At 31.4% G+C, this 14,754-nt stretch overlaps 2 protein-coding genes across 3 annotated transcripts; both read right to left on the bottom strand.

Moving 5' to 3' along the window:
• Positions 1 to 3,218: 3,218 nt before the first annotated feature.
• Positions 3,219 to 5,601, bottom strand: LOC103829793 (probable nucleoredoxin 1). Its single transcript, XM_009105495.3, has 3 exons — positions 5,350 to 5,601; positions 4,165 to 5,124; positions 3,219 to 4,089 (listed from the first exon to the last, which is right to left on the bottom strand). The coding sequence occupies exons 1-3, from the start codon at positions 5,452 to 5,454 to the stop codon at positions 3,418 to 3,420; spliced, it is 1,737 nt and encodes a 578-aa protein (XP_009103743.1). The 5' UTR covers positions 5,455 to 5,601; the 3' UTR covers positions 3,219 to 3,417.
• Positions 5,602 to 8,142: 2,541 nt separating this feature from the next.
• LOC103829786 (cyclin-T1-2-like) lies at positions 8,143 to 12,711 on the bottom strand. 2 transcript variants are annotated; one of them, XM_009105486.3, is made up of 6 exons: positions 10,931 to 12,702; positions 10,731 to 10,812; positions 10,497 to 10,622; positions 10,226 to 10,410; positions 9,992 to 10,140; positions 8,143 to 9,923 (listed from the first exon to the last, which is right to left on the bottom strand). In XM_009105486.3, exons 1-6 carry the CDS (start codon positions 11,080 to 11,082, stop codon positions 9,667 to 9,669), a joined length of 951 nt encoding a protein of 316 aa, XP_009103734.1. In that variant the 5' UTR covers positions 11,083 to 12,702; the 3' UTR covers positions 8,143 to 9,666. The 2 variants fall into 2 exon arrangements, with proteins under 2 accessions (XP_009103734.1, XP_033133976.1); XM_033278085.1 differs by having other exon boundaries at positions 10,497 to 10,812; positions 10,931 to 12,711.
• Positions 12,712 to 14,754: the final 2,043 nt, after the last annotated feature.

The raw sequence follows: 14,754 nt of genomic DNA, 5'->3' as shown, positions 1-14,754 counted from the left end.
TAACTTCTAAATATAATTCCTATTTCCATAACTCGGTAGGATTAGGATAAGCTTGGATCTCAAGCAATCTTCAAGCTTAATCCAACATGTATAACTTAGTAATTTTTTCCTTTTGTACAATTCAGTAAACTTTGTCAGAATTTTTGTTTTTCATTTGTCAAATTTCGAAAATTAAAAAAAAAACTCGTCACTGAACTAATTTGATAGAAGTTATGATTAACTGTATAACCAAAATCTCAGAAATACCATGACAGTAGGAATAAGACAACATACAACTATCAATATTTTTATTCATTATTGGGTCCTTAGTCCGCATTGAGAAACCACACGGAGACATCAAATAGTATTGGAAATAAGGATTTGGATCAGATTTGGAGAACTTCTCGATGATACCCTCGTTGCTGCATCAACACTTAATAGGTAGCTTCAGAGTTTTGACTCTTGATTGACCACTATTTTCTAGAAAAAAACCTGAAAATTGCAGATTAGGTGAAGAAAGATGAAAATGAGAAATGGGATGAGAGAAAATGGATTGAGAGGATTGAGAAGATAGTAAAAATGAGAAACCCTAAAAGTTAAAGCAATTATAGTTACCAACTTCGTTTTTGAGGTCTGGAAAAAAAAAATTGGGAGGGAAAATTCTAAAATTTGGACGGAAACATTTTTTACAGCATTTTTGGGGTCGAAGTTTTACCAAGTTTATAGTTTTACAAAAAGCTTCAAAGTTTTACTTTTCTATTTTTTGCATTTTTTTTAGTTTTACTGTACTCAAAAGATTTATATTATAGTTATACCATTTATATTTAGTCTTTTACAATCATTTCCCATCAAATCATATTGTAATATAATTAATTTCGTGGCGTATACAAGTTTTGTAATGTCACAAGGTAAATACTAAGAAAAAAGCATAAAAGAACATTGTATTTCCTCTCTTATAAATAGTACACAACTATGTGATGAAAATTTTGACTATAATTATTTTGAATTTAAATCAGAAAATACTAGCAAATAATAAACATAATGCTTGTAAACAACCAAACAAGTTTAGAATTTTGTATCTTCAATATTTTGTATTTTATCAGTTTTACTAAGTTTTATTTAGTTTTTTCATCGTGTTGAAGAATCATCTTGAATAATAGATGCAACTAATCGTGGTGTGCATTTCCTTATGGTTCCTGAATTTAAACTTTTTCAAAAGCAAGTATGCATTTTATGTATACTTTAATCGAAATACATCAAAATTCTTAATATTCAAAGCTTAGAGTTCAAAATAATAAATTCAAAACAGTTATGGTGTGATGTTTAATCAACTAAATCTTTCACATGTCTCCACGGTATCCAAATCAATACCTACATTGTCTCTATCTTTAATAACAACATCTTCCACTGGCTCAGTCACCTTAAGATGTCGTTATGCTTTTTTAATGGCTTCATAGGTTTTACTACCAATGAAATATAACTCAAATTTTACCTCTTTGTACATGGATTTATGGTCATCTTTCTTTATATCCTGTCCAATAGCATACAAACTACCTTCTTCTGGAATCCATTCATGACCATCTCCGGATTTATAATAGTATTTTTAATAATCAAAGTGTATGTTTTTGAAAGAACTCGTCGTCTCACGTAAAAATCAAAATGATGAACATCAATTTAGATGAACTTGCACGGTTTAACCATAAAATTTTACCAAGTTATATAGTTTTACCAATATAGTTATATCAAGTTATACAGTTTAGTTAGTACCATTTTATCTAGTTACACAGTTTCACATAGTTGTACAACATAGTTTTACCAAGTTTTACGGTTATAGTTATATATAATTATACATAGTTATACCATTTTGTTCATACCAAGTTTTACTACGTTTTTTAGTTTTTAAATCAAAATAATAATCTGATACAATTTTTTATAATTATACCAGTGTTTTTGATTATCCAAATAGATCTAGACCCATTGTTTTCAATTAGTTAATTATGAACATGAATTTAAAATTAAAGTTTCTAATTCTTCATGAATGAATTAATGGAGAAGATGAATGTCAAATTGAATGGAGTTTGAATAAAATATGAGTTTGACATCTACAGTGGAGAGAGAAAGGAAGAAGATATAGTAGGAGAGAGAATGATTTTGATTGGTTTAGCTGAAAAGGGTAATTTAGATATTGATCATGTTTTTGAAAAATATGAGATAAATGAGGAGTATGCCAGAATTCGTAAGAGTATGTCAGAATACGTTTTGCCTCATTAAGAGCATCTGAGATTATGACTCGGTGGTCGATTGGTTTTTTGATGTCTCTTCTTCTAAGGCTGAGTTATTGGTTGTTGCTGTGGCCGTTCTTTGATTATCATTGTTGTAGGTTTGTTTTTACTTTTCTGTTTTCTTAGTATTGTCACTGTATTTCTGTCATAATTCAAAAATTGGTATAAAATTTAATACATGAGAGAGAATAATAAACCAACTTGGTTTAAATTTTCTAATCGGTTCGTTTAGGTTTAATCAGGTTAGTCATTGGTTAAGTTTTAAAACAAAGAATAGCAAACTAACTTTAAACCGCTCCGTGTCTATTTTAGTTTGAACTTTAAACATTGGGTGGATTTGGATTTTGATCTTTTGGATTAGGGGGTAAGAAGTTTAGATACTTATATGTGTAATTAAGACGAGGATGAAAAATGGTGTACATTTGTTACTATATGATAGTTATGTTGTGAAAATATGTCGTTAACCCTAATAAAAATGTATATATGTGTTTGGTTTGTTACTTCTCATTGTGATGACCTATTCAAAAATGAATTGTTTACAAGTTGCTTATCTAATTTTGCTACTTGCGAATTTGTGAATTACTTATAAATATTTTTTGAGCATTTAAAAATTATTTATTAAATAATAATATAATATTTTATTAAATTTGGATATGCGAAATTATTTTGTTTAACATGAGAGTTAATCTAAGCAAAATGTTTTGGTCTATTATAAATAAGAAATAGAAAAAATATAAACTTCCCCAATTGAGAGTTTTGTTTACTTTCCACAAAAACAAAAATGTTTTCTATAGGTTTGGACTTCCAAAATAACTATTTTTCTTTTTACGATGTTTTTGCCAAATATTAGAATTCATTAGTTAACTCTCATGTTTTGCTTTATTGATCTTTAGTAGACAACACACAAAAAGAAAAAGAAAAATGACTGTAAGTTTTTCATACTTGATATTTATCGTGTACTTCAAAAACTATCACAACTCTATTATTTGATAAAGACGAATATTTCAAAACTATAACAAGCAAGGGACGTCAATGGATGTAAGACATAACGAGTATTTGTGCTCAGTTTTGACACCACACTTTCTCATTCTTATTTTGTTATACAAGAGAAAGAAAATGAGCTCAGCATACATATAACTGGGCCTGAACCAATATATTAGGACTTAGTGCACACGTTTCCGTCACAAACCCAACCATCCTGGGACTCGCCACCACCTTCTTTCACAGCATCATCGCCGTTTATGTTGGCATCCTCTTTCAAAGCACACTTGGCATGAAGATCGAAGTCGCACTCGTCACAATGGTAAGACCAGATTTGCCCTTCTTCATCACACTTATCACATATGTAAACCGGAACGCGAGTCAGCTCTAGCTCGTGTTCTTCATGAAGAACATGTTTCACCTTCTCAGGCCACTCTTTTGCCATCTCATTGTACTTGGCTTCAATCTCCTTCACACGTTCCTCGGTAAATGGGTAAGCATCAGCTCCATGGGCTCCCACGAGGTCCCTTGCTTCTTTAGTAACGGTTTTCCCAGTTGGTCCGAGAGCCGCTAGCATGGGGATGCCACCGACCTTAAAGGTTCGTGCCAAAGACGTTTTCCTAGGATCACCAAATGGAAGAGCTAGCCACGGCATCTGCGAGTAGTACTCATCGAATGATTCCTGGTCCCGGTCACTGGAGATGAAGATGAGCTCAAACGCTTCATCCTTCTCCTTTATCTGCTTGTAAACTTCAACAAGCTTTGGTGTGAAACCGCGACATGGAGGACACCAGTGAGCTGAGAAGTACAAAAGAATGTTCTTCCCCACCAGCTCAGACACAAGCACCTGACGAAGGAAGCCAAGTTCATATCAACATCAAAGTGATTAGAAGCTTAAAAGGGTAAATAAAGCTTTTTTTACCTTAGCCCCATCTTTTCCGAGAACGTAGTTGAGATCACCCGAGACAAGAAGAGACTCGAGCGTTTGAGCCTCTAGCTTTGCCTTCTCTATCGCCTTGAGTTCTTCAAACTTCTCCGGAGTGAAAGGATATGCAACAACTCCATAGTCATCAATAGCTTCAGCAACATTCGAGTGGCGGGTCTTTCCATCGGGTCCGAGAATGACCAAGGTCGGTAACGTTGACAGCATGAAGTGCCTAGTCAACTTCGACGAGCTCTTGTCATTGAACGGCAACGCCAGCCATGGGTTGGTCTCAAAGTCCTGCTTAAAAGCCTCCTCATCATCTTCAAGAGATATGAGCACAATCTCAAAATCCTCGTTATTCTCCTTCAGCTTCTTATAGACCTCTTCAAGCTTGGAAGTAAACTCCTTACATTGCCTGTAAGATGCCACCGAGAAGAGAAGACCGATGGTTTTCCCTTCGAGTTGGGATACAGGTACCTTGTTTCCATCTCGAGTAATGACAAAGTCCCGAGAAGGAGTCACCAAGACAGACCTCAAAGTCTGCTCTCTCCTCGCTCTCTCCTCTTCCTCTTTGATCTCCTTCATCTTCTCGGGAGTGAAAGGATAAGCATCAGCTCCATAGCTTCGAATGACACCGACACCATTCTCATTCACAAGTTTACCCTCATCATCAATCATCACCAGGTTGGGAATCCCCCTCACCTTAAAAACCTCATCCAAGCGGTCACGGGTTTCGGAATCGGTGAAAGGGACAGCGAGCCACGGCATCTTGGAGAAGTAGTCTTTAAAGGAGTCTTCATCCTCATCCCCTGAGACAAAGACAACCTCGAAACCAACATTGGAAGAGAGTTCGTTGTATATGTCAACCAGCTGGGGAGTGAAACGCTGACATGGTCCGCACCACGCAGCTGAGAAGTACAATCCAATCTTCTTCCCTTTCAAGCTCTCAATTTTCACCTGCCAAACATCATCAAATTCATAAAACTCAAAACTCTAATTGCAATTCACTCCAGAGAACACACAAAAGCAGCAATGTGAACTAGACTGAAGAGAAACGTTAACAAGGAGACGAAGCCCATCTAATCATAAATCATCTAAGAACACAATACTTCGCCAAGCATAATCTAGAGAATCAACACAAGTTGAAATCAATTGAGAGAAAAGAGAAAGAATGTTTATTACCTGTTCGCCGTTGTTACGAATGAGGAAATCTCTCGCCGGAGAAGAGAGAAGCGAGTGGAGATCCCTAGCATCGCCACCGTTCACTTCCTTCGCAATTTCAGCCATGGATTGTTTCGGAATCGAATTCGATAATTGCGACTGCTCTCTCTCTCTCTTGACTTTTGGTGAGGTACAGATGTGCTCAATGCGTCTATTTAAGCTTTCTTCTCTCCCCCTAAATTTATTATTTTTTCCTTTTAAATAATGCGACTCCTTAAGTCTTAAGTCTTTAACTTATTATGTTCACTAGATTTTTTAACCGCGCTACGCGCGGATAAGATATTATATGTATTTCTCAATTATAAAAAATAATGTATAATATTGTATTATATTATTTAAAGAATATAAAATAAGACCACATAATATAAATATATTTTTTATATTTTCTTTGTGAAAATCATTATGTTGTTTGATTGTTGTACTTAATTCACATATTTGCATAGATATTTGTGATAGATGAATAACTATATTTTTATTATCAGTAAATAATATATATATATTTATTATATAATATAAGAAAAATGGAATTATTTACTTTTTAACAAACTTGTCTCATGTTGGGGACTCGGTTATAGACATATCATATTCGAATGAAACATTTTTACACTTATCAATCTTCTTAACAATCAAGAAACAAATCTGAATATCAAAACAATATCTCATACGATCTCTTTGTGGAATAACTGCTCTGAAGAAATTGAATTTATGCATCAAAAAGGACTGGAAATGGATGTACATATGTGTTATCTAAGTCAGCTTTACAAAAAACTATTTATAGTTCATATATCATTTATGTCCATCCTATTTTTTTGTCCATCATTTCTTAAACATCTTGAAATAAGTAATGCTAATTAATAATAAACTTTTTACTCACAAAATAAAAATCAAATTTGTCTAATTATCGCTTAATTTGTCTAACTGATATATGTATTTCTCAATTCTAAAAAATAATGTATAATATTGCATTACATTATTTAAAGAATATAAAATATGACTTCATAACATAAATATATTTTTTAAATTTTCTTTGTGGAAATCATTATGTTGTTTGATTGTTGTACTTGATTCACATATTTGCATAGATATTTATGATAGATGAATAACTATATTTTTATTATCAGTAAATAATATATATTGATTATATAATATAAGAAAAATAAAATTATTTACTTTTTAAACAAACTTGTCTCATGTTGGGGACTCAGTTATAGACATATCATATTCGAAAGAGACATTTTTACAGTTATCAATCTTCTTAACATTAAAAAAACAAATCTACATATCAAAACAATATCTCATACGATCTATTTGTGGAATAACTACTCTGAAGAAATTGAATTTAAGCATCAAAAAGGACTGGAAATGGATGTGCAGATATGTTATCTAAGTCTGCTTCACAAAGTACTATTCATAGTTCATATATCATTAATGTCCATCTTATTTTTTTGTCCACCATTTCTTAAACATCTTGAAATAACTGATGCTAATTAATAATAAATTTTTTGCTGGAAAAAAATCAAATTTGTCTAATTATCGCTTAAATATTTTATTAATATGGTCTAAGAAGCTTTTAAGTGATATCATAGTTTAATTTATTAGTTTTTTTTGTTAATTTTTAGAGGTTTTTGTATTTAAGTTTTTTTTCCATATTAAGCTTCTATTTCTTTCACAGAATTGATATATATATATATATATATATATATATATATATATATATATATATATATATATATATATATATATATATATATATATATATATATATATATGTATATATATCATAAAAATTACCATCAAATCAGTTTTACTTATTTATTATTTTGTTTTAACGAAAATACACTTTTTAAATAATTTAATTTAAAATAAAATTATATATTAATTTGCTGTATTTTAACAATTTCATTGATTTAATTAATTTGCTTTGGTGGATAACTTAAAAAGTTTTCATATGAATCGGGGAAAGCAAGCTTATGTTGTTATATTATATTTATTTTGTGTATATAGAATCTATATACAATGCTAGTGTAATAAAGAAAGAACATTATTTTTTTGTAACTTCAAAAAGATACATTATTACAATTTGAAATGAATCAAAATTGAATAAAATGGTAATTAAATATTTGTAAATCTAATTGTTTAGTTGGATTCTCATGAAAAAAAAATCGATTGGTTAAACAAATGTTTCAAAATTTGTTGTGGTATTGTTTTGTCTATAAATTATAAAATTTATTGAATTAATATATTTAATTATTGCATCCTTAAATAATATTTTATTAAGACATTAGAAAAATATGTTTTGAGTTGTTTTGTCAAATTGTACAAAAATCTATGCTTTTTCATATTTGTAACTTCAAAAAGATACATTATGACAATTTGAAATTAATCAAAATTGAATAAAATGGTAATTAAATATTTGTAAATCTAATTTTTGTTTTATCTTGTTTAGTTGGATTCTCATGAAAAAAAATCGATAGGTTAAACAAATGTTTCAAAATTTGTTGTGTTATTGTTTTGTCTATAAATTACAAAATTTATTGAATTAATATATTTAATTATTACACCCTTAAATAATATTTTATTAAGACATTAGAGAAGTATGTTTTGAGTTGTTTTGTCAAAATTTTACAAAAATCTATGCTTTTTCATATTTGTCACGAAAATTTATATGTTAAACTTACTTTTACAAAATTCTTAACTTTGTCACGAAAACAAAAATCTATGCTTTTTCATATTTGTCAACGTTTTCACACTTTCTAAGAATATATTAACTTAGCCACTTACTTTTTTTTTTTTACAAAACAAAGTATCGGAGTCTTGAAAGTTGAATTCATATTATTGTAAATGTACATAAAAGTTTGTGATTATATACTTAGTGGTTCTTTATATGTGTCCAAGAAAGTGTCAATGGCTTAGTGGTAACTGTCCTATATATATATCATACCAACCTGGGTTCGATTCTCATCTTCGCATTGTTTTTTTTTATTTTTTACGAAAAATAAATGAGATGATATGGCAATTTCGGGTTCTCTGATTGGTTGATTTTTCTATCCTATGTGGACACCCTCTCCATGGCTTATATCCCCCTTTTAGTATAGTATAGATATCCTATTCCATTAACAATTATTAAGATTTTTCCTTAATTAATAAAAGTAGTTACATCCGAAAACACGCATAAATTTAAAATTTGAACATCTTAATTCCCAAAAACTAAAGTTAAGGAAAAATTAAATTTAAACATATACTCCCTCCGTTCCACAAAAATAATTTTTTTAGTATTTTCACACATATTAAAAAAACAGATTAAACAAATATAAATATATTATTTTCTGTAATTATTAATTTTCAATAACTTTTAACAAATAATATTTTAATTAATTTTTAAAATATTTACAATTTTTTCATAGAAAATATAAAAATTACATTTTTGTGAAATAATATTTTTTTACTAAAAAATCTATTTCAATGAAACGTAAGGAGTATTTCCTTCCATTTTTAGTTTATACCTATTTATAACCTTTTTTATTATTATTATCTTCCCATTAATTAAAGACCAACCTTTAACTTACCATAATATACAAAGACTTAAGACATCTTGACTTTTCAAAGTCTTCCATCTTTGCGAATATAGATGATTTATTTTGTAGAAATCCAAAACACATACAACCGGATCGTATCGGCTGAATCAACTACACGAATTAATGAATTTGATCGGCTCTACTAATAGCGAGCTCTCAAAAATATATATTGGCTGAATCAACTACACGAATTAATGAATTTGGTTGGCATACGAGAGCGAGCTCTAAGAAAATACGTTTCCATCATACAAATACACACGTTATATATATATATATATATATATATATATTGTATGTGTGCATCTCATGTATATTAATGAAAAAATGCGAGTGTTCACAAAAAAAATCATCATGATCCAATAAATTTCATTAGTAATTTTGAAGAAACGAAAAAGAACATTTTACATGTATTTATATTTTCTTTTCATAACTTGTATTTATATTTACAATTGTTTTTTTTTTTGTAAACTATTTACAATTGGTTAAGACTAAAAACTAACGGTTAAGCATGAAGCGAAGTAATGAAAACCCCAAACCAAAAATCTTGAAACTAAAACCATCTAGTGTTGGATGCTGTAATAGTTGTTTCCCCAAACTCACCGTATACTATATACCACTAAAGCTTTTAGTTATCTCCATGAACAAAACCTTCTTCCACCTAAAAATCTAAAACCACTATTTCACCATAGTCAACGACCAGACATCAACTTTCTTCTTGATTATCTCCAGCTTCACGGTCTGGGCTGTCCTTTTCAACTCCTTCGGGACACGACTGATCTTGCAGTGAACCATCAGCGACACTCGATGAGCCTCCTTGAATTACAGAGCTTGGACAATTATCCGTAGGGACAGGTTGCTGCTGCACTACGTCTCCACTGTTACTTGTTTCCCCTATGCTCCCTGTAAATGTAGGAATAGGCTTTTTCCCATAATAAAGCTCACCCATTTGGCCCCTGATATCTGAAAAAACATGAATGATAAATACACCGCAGCAACAAGGTGATCTCTACTCTAGAGCACATCAATACCATTTAGTTGACGACGCGTGATATCAAAATGTTGACACCAGCTCTCTCCATGTGATTTCGCGTCCATTTTTATGTGCATGGCAGCGAGGAAAAAAGCACCAGCTGCTACGTGACGAGGCTGATACTGTAGGCAGAGTGTCGTCCAGAAACTGCAAAATGACTCTTGTTGTGAGTGACTGTATGAAATAAAGCAAGGCCTCTTAGACATTTCGAAGGATCATTTCAGTTTCATACCTATCTTTGACAAATTTCCATGCAGCTGGAGGAAATGTCCCCTGAGTAGCCGTGTCAAGGATGAATTTTTTCATAGCTTGGACAAGAAGGTCAAAAGGAAGATCAACACTGAGATCAAAGTTGAGTGTAGAAAGAACAAGCTTCTCTCCAATTAATACAATCCCTTTGTAGTGTTCATATACTCCCTGAGAAAAAGAAACAGATCTGTAATCAAAAAGTTGAAATGGGGACAAGTAAGGAGGGTTGTACGTAGGAATCTGAAAACAAAAACCTGTCTCTCCTCAGCTGCAATAACCTTCTTGTGTAAGATCTCTTCAGAAGTAATAATGAGGGTTTTCAAATCCACTGGAGTAGACTCAACCTTGGCAGAAAGGAACATGCAGACTTCTGCAATTATCTGGAGTGAAAGCGTAAACAGGCAAAAGGCATCAGAACTAACTACATTATCAAATGCACTTTTATTCAAACCAAAAGCTTGATCTCTACATGGTCCAACTAAACTTACCCATTTGTCATTCTTTGCGTGTGATTGAAGAAGGAAGAATCTGTGACAGAATACCATAGCAGTGGCTACTGTTACCTGGTCACTGCGTTGAGAGATCAATAATCATCAAAGGAACCCAAAGTAGCAATGTTCCCTACTCTCACTATATAGAAACTAAACTAGATTGAAGCAAGCAGAACAGAGGCAGGAAAGAAACTTACAGTTTGAATCTGCGACCAAGATCTTTCAAGAATGAACAGTATGCCTTGCGCAGGCTAGTTTCTTCCGTCAAATCGATACCATCTCGTCTTGATGGTGAGTCATTGTCTATTTCTTCTCTTGAAAAATACCAACGGTCTTCGCCAGGGAACATTGTATATGGAAAGAGATGGCTGATGATCCTAGACACTGATTGATTCTGAACCAAGGGTAAGAAGGGATATCAAATGGAAACTGATCAACCGAAGAAGCACGAACAGAGGATCAAAAAACAAGGTCAAGATGGGATCTTTTCGTAAAGGGTCAAGAAGATTACAAATTTTCAAGAACTTGAAAGTAAACACAAAGTTAAATTCTTTTTGCATTTCAAACAAAACCCACGACGACGAAGAAAGACCCATTTATCGAGAGACGAATGAGAAAAAAAACCCAGAAGAAGAAGAAGGAATTAGAAAACCTCAATTTCGGATGAGTAAGAAGAAAACGATGGAAACTTAACCTAGAAACAGAAGCTATCATGCAGGAAAAATAGAACCCTAGAGAGAGCAGCGAGGAACGAACGACGAGGAAGAAGATTGAGACACTACTCTTCTACCCTCTTTTTCTTAAAGCAAGATTTTGATAATTAGAGGGCGCCAACATAAATACTTAATAGTTTATTTTCATAACTTATAAACAATCTTATTTAGACACGTGTAACAACATTTCATAATAAAAAGCAATAAATTACCCGCGAATTATGTACAAGTAGGCCGGTCAACACGAACCCAAAAATCAAGTATGTGGCAGGTTGGGTTACTGGATGCAAATTGACCCTATTTGACATTTCTAAAATTCTTAATTTTAGATAGAATATAAAGATAAAAAAAAATTAGATCACATAGCCATAAAAAAATTATAATCAACAAAATCTTATATAGTATCAGATCCAGTTCATCATCACAACTTGGTTGAAGCTTTTGCAAGTCCATAGCTCTCTTCTCAGCTCAAACCCAAACTTTGAAACTATTACTATGCGGTTTCAGTTTTTAGAAGAAGATAAAAACTGAAGCGGTTTCAGTTTTTATAAAAAGATAAAAAATGAAGCCATAGCGTGTGTTCTTAGTTCCTCATCGTTCTCTATCGGACCAGATGATGATTCTCCTTGGAAGCAAAGGTGTATGGAGAGACTTGGCTAACCTAACTCCAACGAGCCAGATTAGCCAAAAGTAATTCTCATTCGGTTACAAATGAAATGGTGTCAAAAGTTTGACGCTTAGTAGATATGAAGAAAGGAAGGATCTTTGAGTTGAAGATACAAGAAGATACAAGATGGTGGTCATGAACAGAAGGTGGAGAAGTTGGGTGACGATCCAGACTCTCACACTACAAGAAAACAGCGTAATTCTGACGGACATTTTGACGGAAAATGAGATCCTCGGTATATTCCGATGAATTTCCGAGGAAATTCCGAGGAAACCTTGAGTTTCCTCGGAATATACCGATGAAATACCGAGGAAATCATATTTCCTTGGAATTTCCTCAGCATAGTCCGAGACTTTTCCGACGATTCAGAGCTTTGCTTTTAGGGTTTCTGTTTCCTCGGAAAAGCCTCTGAATATTCCGAGGAAATTCTAAGGAACACTTGTTTTTCCTCGGAATTTCCTCGGAATTTCCTCGGAATATTCCGAGGCTTTTCCGAGGAAGTAGGGTTTTTAAACCGAAAACAACGTTTTGCGGTTTGAATAACACTTATATAACTCCTATTAAGTGTCTTAGACTGATTATGAAGTCAAACGTTTGTTTAAGTGAAACACTTATATAACACTTTTCTGATTGTATGAACGAAATCCCCACAACATAAGAGAAACACTTATACACTTTAATGAACGGTAAAAGGAATACTTACAATTCGTTTTGAAATTTTGTTATTTCATGGTTTATGATCATCTATACAAAGATTCCTCAATGGTATGCATTGCATTTGTATATGAAATGATATAGGGCAAAAAAAATTTGATGTTTTGAAACCCCAAACATGTGTTCCTCGGAATTTCCTCGGAATATTCCGAGGAAATTCCGAGGAACAATATAAATTAATAGAAATACATGCACAGGATATTCTTTTTCCTCGAATTAATGAAAATATTCCGAAGAAATTCCGACGGATATTTAAGTGGCCGTCGGAATTTCCTCGGAATATTTTCATTTACCCGGGCAAACAAGCCGCCAAATATTTCGCGAAAATTGAAATTGAAAATACTGAGGGAATTCCGACGGAAAATATCCGTCGGACCCTAGGTTTTATAAACTCGAAACGCATCTTCTTCCCCATTTCTCTCTTTTTCCTCTCCAGCGATCTCTCTCTCCTTCCGGCGTTCTCCACCTTCTCTCGCGACGATCTCTCCGGCGAATCCTCTCCATTCCCTTACAAATCATGTAAGGACCCTATCCCACTCTCTTAGGTCCTATTTGTTAGGTTTTTAAGTAGATTTGATGATTTTAGAAGTTTTTTGATAGATTTTTGTTAGGGTGATTGGGTAGGATTGTGATTTGCTGTGTAATAGGTTTAGAATTGTGATTTGGTTGTGTTGAATTGATTTAGAACTTTTTTATAAATTGTTTATTATTTTTGTATTTAAAAAACGTTTTTTCTATATAAATTCGATTTTACAAAACATTTTTTGTATATAAATTTGATTTTTGGATTTATAAAATATGATTTCATATTTATAAAAATATTTATATTTATTAAAACTAATTTTGTATTTATAAAACATTTTTTTGATTTATAAACACTATTTTTTTTTATTTTTGTATTTATAAAAACTATTTTTAAATATACAAAACGTTTTTTGTATATAAATTCGATTTTTGGATTTATAAGAGATGATTTCATATTTTAAAACTAATTTTGTATTTATAAAACATTTTTTTGATTTATAAACACTATTTTATTATTTTTTGTATTTATAAAAAACTATTTTGTATTTATAAAAAGATGATTTCATATCTATAAAATATTTATATTTATAAAACTAATTTTGTATTTATAAAACATTTTTTGATTTATAAACACTATTTTATTATTTTTTGTATTTAGAAAAACTATTTTGTATTTATAAAAAGATGATTTCATATCTATAAAAATATTTATATTTATTAAAACTAATTTTGTATTTATAAAACATTTTTTGATTTATAAAACATTTTTTGATTTATAAACACTATTTTATTATTTTTTGTATTTATAAAAACTATATTGTATTTATAAAAAGATGATTTCATATTTATAAAAATATTTATATTTATTAAAACTAATTTTGTATTATAAAACATTTTTTTATTTATAAAAACTATTTTATTATTTTTTGTATTTAAAAATGTTTTCTATTTCATTTTTAATTTTATATTTTCGAATTTCAATTTAAAAAAAATAAATTTATAATTTTTTAAAAAAATTTTGGAAATATTCCGAGGAAGTGTATCTCTCGGGATATTCCGACGACATCTTCCTTGGAATATTCCGAAGACTTTCCGACGAACTTGTGGTCCTCAGAATTTCCTCGGAAATTCATTTCCTCGGAATTCCGTCGGAAATTTCCGAGGGATTTCCGAGGAAAAATGAATTTCCGAGGAGTTATTTCCGAGGATTTTTTTCGTCGGTATGTCGTCGGAATAGCGTTATTCCGACGACATACCGACGATTTTTTCCCTCAGTATGCCGCTGTTTTCTTGTAGTGTCAGATCCAACAAAGTCCTGACTTTTTAGCCATGGAGGTTCAAGAAACCAGTGTTGCTTTCTTGGCTGTAAGCAAAACTTTTTCACATCTTGATATGAGCTTGC

Source organism: Brassica rapa, chromosome A01 (assembly GCF_000309985.2).
Source record: "Brassica rapa cultivar Chiifu-401-42 chromosome A01, CAAS_Brap_v3.01, whole genome shotgun sequence".
NCBI classification, from domain to species: Eukaryota; Viridiplantae; Streptophyta; class Magnoliopsida; order Brassicales; family Brassicaceae; genus Brassica; species Brassica rapa.
This window is presented reverse-complemented; position numbering and strand designations above follow the sequence as displayed.

What these genes read in the sequence shown, in the direction of transcription:
- LOC103829793 (XM_009105495.3), bottom strand. Translation starts at nt 5,454, where the DNA reads ATGGCTGAAATTGCGAAGGAAGTGAACGGTGGCGATGCTAGGGATCTC. An exon ending in TTCGTAACAACGGCGAACAG is followed by an intron (nt 5,125 to 5,349) that starts GTAATAAACATT and finishes GATGTTTGGCAG; the next exon opens with GTGAAAATTGAGAGCTTGAA. An exon ending in TCGGAAAAGATGGGGCTAAG is followed by an intron (nt 4,090 to 4,164) that starts GTAAAAAAAGCT and finishes TTCCTTCGTCAG; the next exon opens with GTGCTTGTGTCTGAGCTGGT.
- LOC103829786 (XM_033278085.1), bottom strand. Translation starts at nt 11,082, where the DNA reads ATGTTCCCTGGCGAAGACCGTTGGTATTTTTCAAGAGAAGAAATAGAC. An exon ending in CTTGGTCGCAGATTCAAACT is followed by an intron (nt 10,813 to 10,930) that starts GTAAGTTTCTTT and finishes CTCTCAACGCAG; the next exon opens with TGACCAGGTAACAGTAGCCA. An exon ending in TTGCAGCTGAGGAGAGACAG is followed by an intron (nt 10,411 to 10,496) that starts GTTTTTGTTTTC and finishes TCTTTTTCTCAG; the next exon opens with GGAGTATATGAACACTACAA.